Genomic DNA, 18,723 nt, shown 5'->3' with positions numbered 1-18,723 from the left:
TCATACAATCAGAATATTAAAGCAAGTGCCAAGAGACTAAAGCAAACCTTTTGCAATTGATTTAACAAAGAATACACCATTACATGAACTAAGCAAACTCGTTTATTATTACATTAATGCCTTCCCATGCATCAACTAATTCACACCCAACTAGCTAGACACGAACACATTCTAGTTTATGATACAATGGTTTGCAGCTGAACTAAGCTGCATGATTGAACTTCATTCGATCATCATCAGTGGGAATGGTGACCAGGCAACTTCTCCTTGATCTTCTCCATCATGCCTTTCTTTTCATGCTCCTGTGGAGTGACTGTCGGAGTCTTGAAGGTCGGCCCCGCCTGCTGATGCTCATCCTTGTGCTTACCACCAAAGGTTTCCTTTATCTTCTCCTTCAGCCCCTTCTTCTTCCTCACCCTCCCTCCTTGCCCATCATCCTCCTCCGACTACGTACAATACATGGGCATTCAAATTAATTAGGATCAAGTCTCGGCTACAAACTCATGCACAATATATACGTATATAACTATAGATATAAGATCAATTAAGGACAAATTAAACCGACTTACGGAGCTAGAGCCAGAGCTGCGACGCCCTTCGCCTGTCACATCGGTGCGCTCCTGTTTAAGATGTTCACCAACAGTTTTGTGTTTTTCGGTTCCAGTTCCTGGTACGTGCGCACCGGTGCCTGGAACATGCTCAGCTGTCCCCAGAACATGTGCACCTGTCCCTGGAACATGTTCACCTGTGCCAGGGATGTGCATGCCGATCCCCGGAATGTGCGCACCTGTGCCGGGAACGTGTGTCCCGGTCCCCGGAACATGAACACCGGTGCCGGGAACCTGTGACCCTGTACCCGGGATGTGGAGACCAGTCCCTGAGCCTTGTGTGCCTGTGCCTGTGGTTTGCTGCCGCTCTCCGGGTCGGATGGTTTGACCCTGGAAGCCCTCGGTGGTTGCGATGCCAGAGAGGTGGATGGGGCGGCCCTGCTCGTCAGTCAGCTGAACTGGGTTGCCATACTGGTCGGTGAGCGGGACGGGATTGCCGAACTCGTCTCGAATTTCAGCCATTTTTGAATTTGAAAGTTTGAAAATGTGATGAGAGTCAATCGAAAATGAGCAAGTTCGATAAGGGTTGAGGCTTGTAGCTAGTTTTAAAAGGAAAAAAAGGAGGACGGTGGAGTTTCAGAGAAGGGGTGTAGCTTCCATGCACGTCACACGTGGAGTTTCAGAGGGCAGAAGAAGCCATAAACAACATGCATATATCTGCATGCATGGACGGCCACGTTAGAATGAGATTTCTCGTGGTGCTGTGCTTAAGTGACATGTGTTTGCTTGTAGCTATGTGGTATTGGATAGGGAAAACGAATCAATGGAGTCAGATGATATCGCCACAAAGGAATTGAAGATCGGTAGGGAAAACGTTATCTATTCTAACTTGGCACTAGGAGAATGAACTTGAGTTACGAACGTACGATCGATTATCAGTGTATACAAAACTTAATTAATAAGAGATTAGTGTTGGAAATTAAGATTTTGCGATGCCTTTACGTTGCAACACAGGAGGAATACATATATATTAGCATCCTTGTCCGCGTGAAACATGTACCGCAAATTATAACAAAGTTCATCTACTGCAGATAAACTCGAACAAAAGTTCATCCTTTTTCTTAATTATATCAAAATTTTCTAGATTAAACTCGATCAATTCCCCTCATACCTAATATATCTGGAGGGGGATATTAGCCACTAGCTAGCTCTTCTCGTTAGGAAGCTTTGGTGTACAGTAATTCAGCATGTTCTACTGAAAATAGAGTGATCGAGAGCTAGGAAAGAACCATAACGACATCCAAGTTGGGATCTTATCCTTTATTGGATGATGATCCATCTACGTACTTCAAAAGAGTCGTTCGTATGCCTCCCCAGGTTAACCTCGCACATCATCAGACATTTTGGCTTTAGCTTCCTCAATCATCGTATCATGTTGCATATTTCATCAAATATTGTCTTGCATTTTGTTACATTTGTCATCGATCAGCACCTCGTCTTATATCTTAGGACTCGGTATATAAAGGTGACTCAGATAATCCATTATTGCGTTTGTTTTCTCTTTCTCTAAATATTGGTTTATCTTGTTGTCCGTGTTTAGTTGTCAATCCCGCTCGGTAATATTTTTGAAAATAGTTTTTAAAAATAAGTTAAAAAATGAAAATAAGCAAATCAAAAGGGTAAAAAACGTCAAATTAATGTTTTCACTTTTACAAAAGGAAAAGTTGAAAATATTTTCATTTCTCATTTTCTGCATTTTAAGAAATATTAACGAATACATTTTTACCATATTTGTTTTCTTTTTAAAAAATGAAAATATGTATGAAAACATTACCGAACGCCATCTTAGTGTCTTGATCTATATTTTTCCGTTAGTTTTTTTTTTGTACAAGTGTTCGGTTTGGTTTGTTTGAAAAGTGTAGTTTAAATTAAACCATTTAAAATCTCACATTAAAATAATGAAAATTGGTTATATGAGGAATGATACCATATACGCTAATGTCGAGATTTGGCGTTAAAACCTCATACCCAACCTTGGATCAGTAGGTGACTAATTAAAGTATGGGTAGTATCGGGCATTGTTAGATTCATGTGTGAGAGATTGCTAGCCGCTTCTTAATAACAAAGCTTTTATATTTGTTCTCAATATCGGCTATAGTTCTGCGTGTAGTACTACTATACATTTACCGTGAATCCGTCAATGTAGATGATATCTGAGACATTATAGACCAAACCGTAACATATCGCTTGAGGTGATGAGCATTTGGAGAGTTTCTTACAGAACCTATGTTATCACAATTCATCTCACATGCATACTCGTTAAGCAACGTAGCAATGTAGGCAACAAAATGTCCTAATGGGGAAATGGGATCAGAATCAAATGAGTCTAAATCATAAAAATTTGTACATCTCCAGGTTATGTATTATCCTAGAGCATTTGACATCCAACTTCACCAATTTGTGGCCAGGGTAAGTAAGATATGATTTACAAATTCGAATCTATTCACCTTTAAATTCTTAAAAGAACTTCACTTGCAAAACACAAAAACTGAAAATAAGACGAGTGGAAATAAAACTTCAAAATCAGATCATAGTATTATGGAGTCTGTAGGTTTTTTATCCCCTCCTTTTCACTCTAATCAATATCTACAACAAACAGAAATCTCTGTGAATGAAAATCGCATACCATTACAAGATACCCATAAAGAAAGACAGTTGTAGTAAGGGATGGGAATGCTTTTTGGCAAGTCCAGTATCCATCTACCATACATAATTTCATAAATTCATGTATGAATGCAATCAAGCAAAAACAAAAGAATCTGTACAAAATATGTAGGATCACAGATCGTTTATGCATTTCCAATTCTAATTTTCCAGTATAAATCACTGTTCTATATATGCCATGTTTCTTCTTTACAGTGTAACTCCAAAAGCTAACCCTGTTGAATGTAAAGACTATGCAGTGGCAAGTGTTTACAGTGTCATGGTACGTGTTCTCTTCACAACCCTTTATCCCACTGAGATTTCAAAAGAACCAGCACTGAAATCTGTATAAAATGACATATATAAGTCCAACAAGAACCAAAAAAGACTTCCAGTCTATATAAAGACAACATAACTCCTATATTTGAACACAAAAGTTTTTACTTCAGTGCCAACTAAACTTAATCCAGACCATGTAAGGTAGATAATTATGGTTGTGGCTAAAAAGTAATATAGCTTTTTACTAATTACATGCAAAATAGTTGGGCTCACCTGTAACATCACTATGTGTGCTCACACCTTGCTAGATTTTGCCCAGAAGAATCCTTTCTTTCTGGTAGAATTATTCTCCGACAAGGCTCGAGCACTCTTGGAGCCAAATGAGAGCCGTCTCAGAAAAGGCTTTCCCGAAGAGCTTCTCATGCTGGAACTGGATGCCATCTTAGGACCCTTTCCTTGATATCCACTGCCTTTTAAGTTATCAAACATGATAGCATCACTATCAAGATCCAACACCCGATTTCTTGATTTCCTATTTCTAGCCTTCAAATCCATTTCAGCTTTCAATGCTTTTTCGGACAACTTATGGATCTTTTTCTCCCCAAAGCTGCAAACAGGGCAAGCTGGGTCATACTTGTTGATATCAGGCGTCATATGCTCCAAACACTCAGCATGATAAGAATGCCCACATGTTAGCACTGCAACCACAGAAAGCTCATTGTTCGCAATAAACTTTTGGCCACTCCACAAGGATTTCTCAGTTAATAGTTTTGAGCAAATCCCACATGTCTGCAAATCAACAGAGGGGGAAGCTGATATTCTGCTACTGGATTTAGTTATCTTCTCACGATTAAAGCCAAAGGACTCACTATCAAAAGACCACCTTTCCCTATTAGAAGTGGCCATGAGCTCAGAAAATGCATGCATAGACCAACTATCTGAAGACCCACCACGGGAGCCCCTAGCAGATTCATTGCTCCATGAGGGGAGCCTTACCCTATCTTCAGAAATTGAGAGGTAGCTTGGTGATTTGTTTCCTGGAATTCGGCTGTCAGATACTTGCCTTGATAGTTGATGTCGAGGAGAATAGCGAGGCCACCTTGATGGGGTCGAGCTAGCAGGAGGCTGGTGATATTGGGATGACAAAGGGGATGCAGACAAGGATGAAGTAGAAGGCAATGAAACTGACAGCTTTGCAGGAGACGGATATGACACTGTTGGAGATTCAGTTGGCTCCTTAGTCTACAAATTAATCCAAAAAAGAGGGAGTTTAAAATATGATAATTATGGAAGGCTATATTGTGCTCAAATCATAGCAGAAAGTGCCTCACTTGCATATAATATACCTGTTCCAGACTCGTATCCATGGAAATGTTTCCTGAAATAGATAGATCTGCCATAGACATGTATAATTATATCAGCGGAAAATGTAATGGCAACAATTAACATGTAAAAGGAAAAAAAATCAACTAAAACATATCCTGGTACTTCCATCTACTAACCAACACCCCCAATCATATTCCACTTTACAAGTAAACCAGTTGGAGATAAAAAAAAAACAGATAGTATGTTAATCAGGAAGTAACAGGAAGATGCTTGGAATCCAAGATGTTTTATTTCCTATCATATCATCTTGTGTATGATGCAACAGATTTCAAGGTAATTAACCAGCCACAGAGCTTCAAAATCATTCCTATAAATCCTACAAGGGTGGCTTTTCCAGGATAATATGATACTTTTTGAAACGTTCCACAAGTTTACAATCTTATCTTCTTCTATGAACCACAGGACAAGCTTGCTGTATAGGCAAGGCAATAGAAAAGTAACCTATCCCCACATGCGAGCCAGTCAAAGGATATCTAAACAACCAATCAGGAATATCAACATTGTGTATAAAATAGGATACTAAACTAGTGATTTGAGTTGCAAAAAAAAACTAATATCAAATAAACCATTAAAAATGTGTAGCTTATAGACCTGATAGCCTTGTCTATAATCAAACTTCTTCACTAGAGAAACATTTACTTACAAATACATGGAAAGGGTTCATTATTTACCATCCTTATTAGTTTAGAAGGAAGCTAATCAGACCAGAGCTAGTTGAAACCTAGGTAAATCCAGTTCATTCACCCTCCTGTGTACTTCAGCAATTGAATTCTTTCTACTGGATACAAAATATTCTTGTACAAGATGCCAATGCCTAGTAAGCATGTAATCCAGAAGACGTTATGGCACACACAAAATGCTCAGCCCACTAAAAGAGTAAATCACTAAGACAGTATAACAGTGCAACAACGAATTTGTAATCAACAAATCTTCTATGAAAGCACTGAATTTAAGGACACGAACTCTGGTAGAGTAAAATAGCAAAATCATGAATCAAGTGTAGGTTTCTGAATTAACAACAGAGCGTAAAAATTTACCTGAAGCAGGGGTTCTCACACTCCCAGCAGTTCCTTCAGAAACTAAAGACTTTTGCGTGGTATGTCTTCGTACATGTTCCGACGGACTTCCCTCTTCCGACACACATGCCGACTCAAATTTAGCTTCAGATCCATCATTTCTGCTAATTCCATCAGAATTCCAACTCACAGAAGTCTCTTCACCAGCTACACCAACTCTGTTATCCCACCGAAAGCTCCAAGTGGGCGAATACCTCACATTACGGTGCAGATTCTCACAGTCAGCTCTGTTTGTTATTGTCTTATCCCTAGCAGCCACACAACAAGCAGACCCCATCTTCCAAAATACACCGCACTCTTAACTTACAATACTAACCCTCAGCTACAACACAGCATGCTCAAACTCAAAACTCAACCAATCATCACCCAACACCGAATCCCATAAACAGTTGCTCCACTGCAATAACATAAACATAACAAACCATCACAAACACAATCCAAAGTACAGCGAATATCGGCTTCATCACAAATTCATATCCAAATCAAATCAAATAAACGTTACCCGAAGATTTTATAACAGTACTCTTGAGCTAGATATATTTATAAAAAAAAATGTCAATAATAAACTGATGTAACTCAGTGTATCGCTTCAAGAACTAGGCAGCAAAAACAGTTCTATCATTTTTGTTTCATTTCCGCTTTCTAATTTTTAATTTTCACCGACAAAACCAATATTAATGAAATTAAACAAATAAAAAATACTCGAAAAATATATATATATAGCACCCGAGGCATCGATTCAATCTGCTACTCTCAAGGAACACACTCATAGATTGAGTCTACAACCAAAAAATCAAAAATTAAAAAATGAAAATAATCCCCAAAAATAGCAAATATAGAGATTGTTACATAGGTCAGAAGGCGGATCCGGATTTCATGCACGAAATAACGAAACTCATAGTCAAACACCTTTCGAAATCAAAAAAACAAAAGACAAAATCCCTAGGCTCTGCAATTCCATCACATAATCAGTGTAATTAGCAACAATATATTTTAATATCAAAGCAATCAATCACAGACCTGCCGTGACGGAACCGCGCATTCAGAGAGCGACGGCTGCGGAGAGGCGAGAGAGAGAGAGAGAGAGAGAGAGAGAGGCTGCTGCTGCTCTTCGCTCTTTGTTGGTTGCAGAAACTGAGAAAAGAGGAGAAAAGAGGGAGTGAGGTCGTTTTGTTAGGGGAAAGGTTTTGGGGTTAACGGCGTTTAGTGGTGACGTGATTATTTGATTTGCGGGATTAAATCGATTTGATTAAAGGGGGCGGTGAGTTTGGGATGTAGTGAGGTTACGGTGGAGTGGAGAGTAGGTGATGATTTGGTGTCTTTTGCAGTACGCGGAGTGCGTACTACGCATTCCGTGCTTTTTACGTTCCAGCAAAGTATCATGGGGATTAATTTCGCCATTAATAAGAGGGGAGAAATTATTATCTTACAAGAAATTTTTTTTATCTCTACTTCTACTACTATAAGATACACAGCTAAAATCTTCACCAAAATATAAATGTTGAAATTATTTATTTATTTATTTATTAACAAATAAACAGATAATGATATAACAGTTAATTTTACTCAATTAAATAAATTAATAATTTTTTTCTTTTAAAAATTAACCACGCACTCTATTAGATAAATAACTACTCACTCTTCCACACCTAATAGAATAGGGCTGGGACCGGTACGGTTCGGTTTGGGATTCGGCTGATACCGATTCGATAATTTATTCGGTTTCGGTTTCAGTTCGGGATCATAAATTTGAAACTTAATACCGAACCGAACCAATACATTTCAATTCGGGATGGGTTCGGTTCGGTAAAATTGTACATTTTTGCATGTATTTCTATTTATTTATAACTATTAGCTAATGTAAATTAACATTCTAAGTCTTTAAAAGTACAATGTAGACCTAAAAAACTAAAAAAATATTGAAAATACATATATTTAATATATTTTATACATTCGGTATGAATTATACATACCGAACCGTACCGTTTATAAAATTTCGGTATTAGGTTCGATACGGGACGAAGACATTTTATCGATTCATCCCGACCCGTCGATATTCGGTACAGGACGATCGGTTTCGATACCATTTTTTCGGTACCAACTCCCACCCCTATAATAGGGTGGGAGCAGTTTCTATCTCTTATAAATCTCTTTCTTTTTAATAACAATTATTATACACAAAACAATGTAATTCAAGCAACTTGATTTTGTTCTCTTTGTGGATAGGTTGAAATCCTACAATTCCATAGCTGCATTGATTCAGTGAATTTGTTATCGAGCTGTTTTTTAGTGAATTTGCACTGATCACGAATATGAAAATTAGTCTTCTTTTAAAGTTGCTATGTGTTTTTATAAAAATGTGTTGCAGGAAGTCGATGTTGGTAACTACTAATTAGAAATTATCAATGAATTGTTTTCAAATATGTCACTTATTTGAAGTTTATGACGTGTTTTTTAGTATGTTGGACCTGTAACACGTATATATTAGTAAGTAAAAGTGAAAAAGCAGCTGCGTTTTGTTGAAAGATTGCTAATTTGGTTCAACTAAGGTAGACCATCATTTTAGCAGGTATGTACTTTTGTTTTTAGATGTGATATAGGATGAATTATCCACATAAAGTTGTGGAAAAAATAAATGTTGCTAGTGTCGCCAGCATCAATGAGAAAATGATGGAACCGGCGGCTGTGTAGTGTGAAATTTGCACCTTTTTTTGGTGGAGTGAGAAAATGATCCATGAAATAAGAATTGAAGGCTAAACATAAGTAGCAATACATTTCATGGTTATTGTCCAAGCCTCGTTGGGTAAAGCAAAATAAGGAAAAATGGTGGTGTATGAAACATTCATGACTATGAAGACAACATTTTGGATCCCCATTTTGGTCACTAACTCTCAACCAAAAAGGTATGAAATTATTGCTAATTCAATAAGGTAGAGCTTAATTAGGCAAGCTAAAACAAGTACACCGAATTTGTTGGTGAGAGAGGTGGACGGTGCAAGTGTACACAGCGTGACCAAATATTATGGACTTCACTAACCAAAAAAAATGTATATATTATGGACTTTGAGTTGTGCACGTAAATTACGATTATGCCTCTTAAATAATAAAAACGCCAGGTTGCTGATGCAGATGGGTCCTTTCCCGAAAATGCCCTCGAAGGTGTCGGGGTTTTGGAGGGGAAGGGTAGACAGGGACGTCTTTTCGAGTTCGTGTCGACTAGATGGAGCAAAATGGAGGCGTGTGTGGGTGAGACTTGGGAGTCATCCGATTTATAATTCAACATCGACATCAACAGGGAGGGGTGGTTAGTGTCATTTTATATCTCCCAATGGGAAAAGCCCCCTCCATGAGCCACCTTAGGTTGACTATAATAAGTTTCTCATTATTAGGTAACTAGATTACTTCATTCTTATAGTGAATCATTCTTGCAAAATATCTTTGTATATGCACTTTTCAAAGATTTTGGTAGTGTGATCACCATTGGACTATTTTGATCTTGACTGATTATGAAGAACTCGAGAACTATTGAAATATTGAATATAAAAATGAAGTTATTGGATATAGAAATGATGTTAATGAGTGTAGCCTCTTAATCATTCAACTCTTGGATGTAAATTAAATAGTAGTAGAGAATGAGTTTCATAGTAATAACCGTGTAAACGAGACTATTAATTAGCTAGTGTAACTTACATTAGTTTTTTTTTTCACTCCTAGAGTCTGCAACTCAACACCCAAATATATTGTAACGTGCAACCGTTAATTAATTGAATAATTGTATGAGAAGAACAAGTAATTATAAGGTTCATATATATAGTCTCTTCCTCGATCTATACTATTTTGTGATCTTTATTTTCTTGCATGGGTAAGTTTATACTCATGTCTCATCTTTGGTTTGAAAGGTAATTAAGGTAGTAGTGATTGCATGACCTAGTTTAGCATGCAGTTGACGATCTATACATGTACGTAGTATGATTAAAGAGCTCATCTACAAGATACAAGATAGATATTTCCTACAAACAACGAGCCACCTACAATTCAATATACTAAGTTTGATGTGTAGACACTTATAACTAATGTACCTTGTGAACAATTCCAATAATATGGAATTACGTACATAAGTTCTAATTGTTTAATGGAACATTTGGAGCTGCATTCTCTCAACATTAGGCATGCGACGCTGGGTCATTGGAGGTCAATATCAAACGGTGATTCTTGGCAGGGGCTGGAAATTGCTTCTGCAACGTGCTGGTGATTCTGATAGACTTCAGGTGTGGGTGACCTTTCTCCATGAGGATTAAAAATATATTGTGGAGGAGAATTAAATTTTTTTTAGAACGATGAATTATCATATATTAGAAAATATTATAGAATGTAATGTACGAAAAAAACATAAACAAACTCTCACCTCCTAATCGGAAGCAACGATAATTAAGAGTTTGTGAAAAGATTAACTCTTAACAAACTAGCAATACTATAACTAGAAACTAACATCTCAATGCTGAATCTCTACAGTAGGCCCATAAAGTAACAAGAAAATGTCTTATGTTAGAGTGAAAATGTAGGAGTGTACCATGAAAATGCTGCAAACCCTGGAATGTAACATTACTCGTAACTGAGATGCAATGACTATCGAGTGATACCTCCTGGGTCTCAAATCTGGAACAAACAATGAGTGGGCCTCAAAGAAAAAACCCAACACCTCATTCTCAGGTCCACCAAATGGCCCAGAATACTCCAAGCCCATCGTTGGGCACCTAGCTCTTCTCTGGATACCCAAGGCTGCCCAAATGATGAATTGCTTCGTCGTCCAGCCAACGACGAAGGTTGACGGCATCTTAGCACACCCGCAGGCCGCACCTGACGACGACGGGTACCATCCTCACCATGACCTGCTCTCCTCCAAATCCACTCCTCCGACCACAAGCCTAACTATCCTACAGTGTTCTAAAAATCGCCGCCTAGGCGCCCGGAGACCCTTGGCCGCCGCTGATTAATCCCCGATTAATCCTCTGGGCGCTGGTTTTTAGTTGTCCGCCTGATTACCGCATAGCGTTTTTTAGAACCTTGCCACCATCAGATTGCGTCGATCTCCGCCGCAACCAGATGATCGCGATTTCTGACAAGAGCGGCCCCAGATCCCAGATTCGACACCCAGATCTCATCCCCGACCTCTCTTAGAACCCATATGATCTCTCCGATCCAAAAGATATGTACCCAGCAAACTGATGGACCTCCAACAACCTACCGCCATAGATCTGCAACCAATGAACACCACAGATCGATCGGAGTTGAGAGGCCAACCCCAAGTATAAAACCATAAATTGACAAAAGTCAAACTCAGTGGACTCGACATAGGGGTCGAAAAGGATGTCCTCCAAGAATAAGAGACAGTATCGGAGTGGATGGAGATCAAAAATAAAAGCCACCACACCCCTAACCTTAATGCAGAGGCGCCGCTAGGTTTCGTCATATCTATCAGGCAACATCAAGAGTTGAAGACCAAAAGGAGATTTAATTGTTATACATAAAGCACGGTCATCTCTATGTAATTTTGTGTAGGAATTTGTAGCAAATTATTATAATTTATTAAAAGGCGGGTCTATCGAAGAAATAATCACTATGAATAGTTATTCGCATTTGCAAACTCTCTTGTTTCTTTTTTCTATGTTTAATAACTTCACAAGTACACAAATCAATCGTAGTATAGCTTATGCAAGTACAAGGTCGTTCCAACTAGGGATTGATAGTCAACTTCTAATCCTAACTTAATTGATCAAACAAACACACATAATGAAAAACAAATCAAAATTATTGAACAAGATGATAGAACTAAGAGTTTGGAAAGAGTTTTGGAAGGTAATCTAGGACAATGATAACAAACACTAGGGCTTATAACTTCACCGTCACAATCCTATTTGGGTTCCTAGTGTTTTAATCACTAACTATTATACTGGTGTCAAATAATCCGTCCTATAAGCCTTATGGCGGAGTACTTATACACATAAGTTCTCTAAAGTATGAATATTACCTTATAATACTCAAATTACTCTTAGAAATATGGTGTTTACTCTAAGGGTCAATAAAGTTCAATGAGAACAAAATGACTCACACAAACCGAATAAAACATGGCGTCTATTTTACCAATTTGTGGTCTTTAATCACAAGAAGCATTCAAGATTCAACATGGGTATCTACCTACTCTTGTATCAAATAGTTTAAACTAAAACTCTAGAGGTCACGAGTCAATAATATTTTGAAATAAGCAACAATTATCATAGAAATTAAATACTCAACACTAATCTAATAATCAAGTAATCATCCAACTAAAAACATCAATAGTCATGCTAAAGATCCATTGTGGCCCTAGAAAAATACTTAGCTACTTAAAGTCATAACAAACATGAAAATCATTAAGAAAAACATAATGAAACGAAGGAAGAGGAAAATGGTGTTGACGAGGGTAGCCTTGGCTCTCCACGGGACTTCAAATTTTGATTCTTCAAAAGGCCCATGCATCTATCTTCAGCTTGTGTATTTATATGACTAAATTCCTCCATTATATTCCTCATCCTTCTTTGATTGGTGTCTTCATCAAGATATGTGGCACACTTAGAGATATCAATTATTGGGCCTTCAAAACATAAGGGATTTCTTCCTCTGGACCTCACACGCACAGCACGCCTAATACGGAACTTGTAGTGACGCATTGTAGTTTCCAGTCAAATCTGCATTATCTTCACTTAAATCATCATAACTTCCTCTTGGAATGTCGAAACCACGAACTGCGAAATTCTCCATAAACTAGACTTCAAGGGTTTTCTTTTGATATTACTCGTCCTCTGGTTCATCCTGAATCAGCATAGATTAACCTCTAAAGGTGATTGAGCTGCAGCACTACTTCAGTTTTTCAGACTTGAGACTTTCCTCCAACGGTTTTGCTATAGTTTTTCTCATTTTCCTTACCAATGCTCTTCAAACCTATAAAACACCAAGCTAAGTAAAAAGACTATAAAATATGAGAATTAAACATTTATATATGTCAAGGGTAGGAGGTATAAAAATATAGCAAAATATGAACTCATCAAATACCCCAAAACTTAAATTTTACTAGTCATCGAGCAAAACACAAATACAAACTATCAAGAACAAACATACAATCCTAATTCTTCCAACAATCACCTCAGAGAACCAATCCCAATTAAGATGGCAACATTACAATAATAACAAGCATAGAAACAGGTCCTTAAAAAACTTTCAATCGAGTGCTAATGAATTCTGATGACATTCATGCTTACGTACTCAGCCACAAATCAACACAAATCTCTATGACCCGAATAATCACATGAAAATCAGCTTCAACTTAAACTCAGATTTTCTGGCTTAATCTTATTCACTCATATTTATGTGAAAGAAAAGATATATCAAGCAAAGATAGCTCACATAAAAATTAAGAAAAAGAAGGCTCTTTCTAAAAAAGAAAATAAAGAATGATCTCATATAAGAATAATAAATCACCTGAATTGTCTCATAGGCTCACCTTTTTAATTCATCTCCATGAATTGCTCTTGCCTCCTATTAGGTCTCAAGTTGTAGTGAGGTTAATGGTTTAGGCTAAGAAGAAAGGGAAGATAAGGGGATTCAAAGGTTCTAAGAAACTGATATAGCACAATTATGTCAATGATCAAGATTGTTGAATCCATTCATATACATGCCACACTTTCACCTCCATCATCAATAATAAACGTGTAAGGCCAAATATGATCGTGTTGGACCTCAGCTTCATTATAACCTCCTTATACTACAACAACTTTGAAAAATCTTGAAGACAAGGCTCCACTTATTGTAGTTACTCTAATTTCTATTCTTCTGTAGTTCTCTCTTTTATCTCTCTATCTCTCTTCATTCTTCCGTATGTAGAATCATGCAGAGAGCTCATATCTCAAATTATTATCATTCACCTCTAGATCTCCTCAAGGCCACATCCTCTCCTCAAATTGCAACCATATCTAATCGAAGCCACAATGGTCATTTTACAAATATCAAACTCCACTTCTAGCCATCAACTTCTTCTACGTTCTTCACTTAGCTTCATTCACTTCTTTTCTACTTTTTTTTTCTTCTATTACCATTTCTCCGGGCAGCTTCTCAATTTTTTTAAACTTGCTTAGCCTGAAACCTTCATATCTGAGCCTTATACTAAACTCATTTTGTTTGGCTATTTTATGCAGCATAACATTACATAATCAATTACTACAACCACACATCTCTTTCTTTAGACAACAACAATTTCTTTTAATATAACATCTCCAACTTCTCTTCTATCTCAATGCCAATTCAGAAGCTAAAATGTGCTCAACTTTTCTTTTGAATATTTTTCTTTCATTTTTTTTTTCTTGGAGCCACACTTAGCACTTGCAATCAATCTTAACAATGACAATCCCTTACTAGTACTATATGATCTATAACTTCCACCCCTCACTCCAGCCACACGTTACAATTGTCACACCTTTCAATTCAAGGACGTAAAAACTCATAATCAAATTAAATAATAACATTACATCATTATACAACTTGAATAACAAGTCAAATTTAACGCTCATAAGGAGCTCATTACAACAGAGTTATCAAATTTATAAATTTCTACCCCAATGTGACTCTATAATCTCCTCCACTGCAACCTTAATGAACCTCACCTGCCTGCAAAACTCTACACCATAGATTGGTGCACCGGGATGTAACAACAAACTCGGTAAGCTATAAATCTCGTATGAGTAAACTAAAAACTAAACGACATCATACACATGATAAATTCTCATCTAATATGATAACTAACAAAACAAACTTTTCCAAATGGATTCACGACTACCACAATGGTGTACCGGAAGAGACACTCTCCTCCTGAAACACGCGTTCTGTTTAATTTTAGAGAGCTATAAGACATGAACTCAATGAAAATATGAATATATATTTCTCACTTAAATGATACAAAGCAACAACAACTGCATATATAGTAGAGAAAAGAGGATAAAGCTGAAACAACGAATACAACCTACTGTACTTTACAAGACTAGGTTATGACTAATCACAACAGCTAGCTATCTACTCATAACATGCACCAAACCAGAAATAATGGGAAAGAGAGATTAGAGGCGTGCAAATATGGAGGGAAAGTCAGCAACCCCACGATGTGCATTAATTGCACTAATTTGAGCTCAGACGACACAAAGAGAAGCAAACGACCACCTCGATCTTGAATAACTGAGAATGATGTAGAATAGGTAAAACGACAACATCACTGCAGAGGGGCTTGCAACCCTGCACAACTTGCCCTGCATACCCCTGCATCATGCCCTGCAGCTCTGCATAAACTGCATAAATCACTCAAACCTTGATACTTCATTTGAAACTTCAATATGTTCACATGTGTTCAGCAAATATCCGACAACTCATAGGCAAGTAGGAGGTATTCTCTAAATCTCACTTCCTAAACACATACACTTAGCATAATAATCAACGTCATTACCCATAAAACACTTAAGCAATTGAACTAGAGCTCTGTTCATACCCACTCACCCGGCCAAGGTGTGCGTCATTTATGGCTAAAGATCCCCTTAACTTGATTTTCCTCCTGAAGAACCCTTTCAATCTCCAAAGTTATATGTGTCTTGATCTCTTTCTCCCTCCTCTCAGAAAAGACTCCATAAATATCGTTGAAGTCACCAATAGCTCTGTCAATGTCTATATCAATAATCAAGAGTTATGCTCATTTAAAACAAAATAGACATAAATCGAGAGAAAAGAATATCTCAATATATGAGTAAAAAGTAGAGAGAAAAACAATAAAAAATAATTGAAGAGGCTAGCCCAATTTGGGCTTAAAACGAACCTATCATCTATGTCACAGGTGGGTTTTGCCCAACATTCTCATTTATTTGGATCTCACCCATCATTCTCAACATTTGATTCGCACCCATCATTAGCAGGTTGAATTTCATCATAAGTAGGTTAAATTTGTTGATCTCACGTTTTGCATTGAACCCCTGATTTTTTATGCCATTAGAAAACAAATGTTAAAGAGATTACAGTTAGGCATGCCTTGTGGTAGGTTGGTACGCCTTCAGTCTTCCCATCTCTTAAGGTTTGTGTTGGAGATCAACGGGTTCGGGTCATCTTACAAGGCAATGGCGTTGAAGCGGTGTGAGAATTTAGAGGACCTGCTTCAACTTGTAACTTTACGTCAAACTGAGACTTTGAAGAGATTAAAGGGGGAGACTGTTGAGTTGGTCTAGTTGAACTATATATGGTGGAGAGTTGAAGGATCAGGTGCTTAAGTGTTAATAATTTGAATTCATTACCTCAAGTGTGGTACTTTTTTGGTCAAATGTGTGTTACTGATCAACGTAGATATCATATTCAAAAATAAAAATTTAAAAGCAACGCAAACCTTTGCATGATTGCAAGACTTTTTTTTAGAAAGAAATTGTTACTCAATTTTTTTTCCTTGTTGGATTTTGCACTTCTTGTCCTATAATTAGATTGAGAGTCCAAGACACTAACACTACTGAACAAAAACTTAAAGGAATAAGTAATTTCTATGTAAAAGCTAGCTACCTAGCAAGGATTTGGAATAAACCATGTACTATGTTCCCAACAAAACCGCGACAATGATATGGTAAAGAATAAGTTATAGGTTTGAAGCTCCTATTTGTCAAAGAATAAAACTCCAGATATGAACAACGCCACCTTCGAAACCGTTCGATAAAACACTATGGATACAATTTTTTTCAAGTGTTTTATCATGACAAGAAATCTATTTTCTATTGAGCGTGTCTGCTTATAAACAATGCTCGACCATCAAGGTCAGCAATCTCTACCCACTAATTGAAGAGGATTGATAGCATCATTGTTATCCTCTAACTTGAACACTTAAAATTCGAATCCGATGATCTGATGTTGTAGAAGGGAACGAGGACGCTAATGCAAAACCATAAACATGTCCTTTGATTCAAAACATTCGCCAATTAAGTAACATGTTTGTAACCTTGTGTCACCAACTATGTTTTTAAAGTTAGGGCACCAACCTACGTATTGTGTAGGCATGGGTCTGTAAATGGATGTTAAACACCATCACAAACTCTAACGCCTTTTCTATAACTGCTAACCCACATAATGTCTCATCAAAAATTCTATATCCCAAGATTTTAGAGTTTCTTCAGTCTCAATCTTGGTCCATAATGTTTTAAGTGAAGGCAAGCCACATAGCCTGTTGTTGTTGTTGGTAACGAAGAGGCTACCACTTTTAGTGCCGAGAAGAATATGCCATTGCGGGGACGCATGTAATGAGAGCTTAACTCTGGCATCTGATAATAGATTACAGAAAAAGAAGCTATGAGCATAACTTTTATGATTTGATATGATCAACCATCCCTCAATTGTTCCAGCACAATAACTATAAGTTATTTTTTTTCTTAGATTGCCAATCATCATCAACATGTGTCTTTCTAACACATAACCAGTCACAAGCCATGGACGTTGATGATGAGTAGCAAGATACCAACGCTTGATGTCAATTGTAGCTCGCCAACTAAGGCTTACGTGTCGACAGTTCAAATAATCTGGCAGGGGGTAGTCACTGCATAATCTCTTGCATGATGTATGTAATATCCTGAAAATTTGTAATTACTTTCTAGTTATTTTTCGGGGATTTTTAATTTGGTGGTGGTTTGATTAGATAGTACGAGGGTGCAAACGAAATTGAATTACTAGAAAATGTCTTAGTAAGGTGTTAAAGAGTTTACTTGACTCTTTGGATTTCACAAAAAACTTCCTTATGAAAGTTATAGAGCCTGTCGATACGAGTTCATGGACATGCGGCATGCGTAATTTGAAAGTCGTATGAAGAATTTATGGTTAATGGAAGTTTCGAGTTTCATAAATTTTAAATATAAATAGGAGTTTTCCTTAGGGTTTGCTCGTTAATTGCGCAACACCCTTTTTCTCTTCTTTTTCTCCCGCGCCGCGCTTCTTCGGAGTAAAAGTTTTCGTTGTAACCCATCTCGACCCGGATTTTCCGGCGGTCCCAAGCGATGAGACCGGTCGGAAATTCTTCGCCTCTTTCGTATGCAAGCCCCTATGGTAGTGGCTTGCACCAATTCATGTCGAGCTTCGAGAATCGAAATTTGCAAGGTGACCCGATGACCCAACTTATATTCCTAGCTTTTCCAGTGCCACCCGATTCCACCCAACCGCGCCACCGACCCAAATTGAGTCGCCTCATCCTCCTTCACGTCGTCCCTACCGAGCTTGCTTTCTTCAAATCAATCGAGAAGCAATAGATCACAGTAGAGAGTTTTGACCTGACTTTGAGATTCCAAATTTGGGTGGCCTTCAGTGGTGTGACCGACCCAAAACGTCTTCCTTCCTTCATCTGGTCACTTGTGCAACAACCTCTGACCTCCATTTTCACCCACCATTGCAAATCAAAGCAGCAAGGTGAGGGTAGTGCAGTCGTTGAGTTTTCATATTTTGATGACAATGAAATTCAAAATTTTGGCTAGATTTAGTAAATGAGTTATGTCCTTGTCGATCTACAGAAGTCTGGTTGAGCAATTTCAGGTTGGAGCGCTGATTTCTCAGATTGGTGAAGGTCAAGTTTGCAGCAACGTTGTGTCTGGTTCTTTTGTCAAGTTAGCCTGAGTTGCAGGTACTAAGTTATTCATCTATATTTTGTT

At 37.7% G+C, this 18,723-nt stretch overlaps 2 protein-coding genes across 2 annotated transcripts; both read right to left on the bottom strand.

Annotated features, from left to right (window-relative positions):
* Positions 1 to 236: 236 nt before the first annotated feature.
* LOC126783863 (probable dehydrin LEA) lies at positions 237 to 1,070 on the bottom strand. The gene is made up of 2 exons (XM_050509387.1): positions 570 to 1,070; positions 237 to 446 (listed from the first exon to the last, which is right to left on the bottom strand). Exons 1-2 carry the CDS (start codon positions 1,068 to 1,070, stop codon positions 237 to 239), a joined length of 711 nt encoding a protein of 236 aa, XP_050365344.1.
* A 2,140-nt stretch (positions 1,071 to 3,210) lies between these two features.
* LOC126783883 (uncharacterized) lies at positions 3,211 to 7,191 on the bottom strand. Its single transcript, XM_050509420.1, has 5 exons — positions 7,013 to 7,191; positions 5,954 to 6,389; positions 4,877 to 4,923; positions 3,804 to 4,772; positions 3,211 to 3,595 (listed from the first exon to the last, which is right to left on the bottom strand). The coding sequence occupies exons 2-4, from the start codon at positions 6,267 to 6,269 to the stop codon at positions 3,825 to 3,827; spliced, it is 1,311 nt and encodes a 436-aa protein (XP_050365377.1). The 5' UTR covers positions 6,270 to 6,389; positions 7,013 to 7,191; the 3' UTR covers positions 3,211 to 3,595; positions 3,804 to 3,824.
* Positions 7,192 to 18,723: the final 11,532 nt, after the last annotated feature.

Source organism: Argentina anserina, chromosome 2 (assembly GCF_933775445.1).
Source record: "Argentina anserina chromosome 2, drPotAnse1.1, whole genome shotgun sequence".
Classification (NCBI taxonomy): domain Eukaryota; kingdom Viridiplantae; phylum Streptophyta; class Magnoliopsida; order Rosales; family Rosaceae; genus Argentina; species Argentina anserina.
This window is presented reverse-complemented; position numbering and strand designations above follow the sequence as displayed.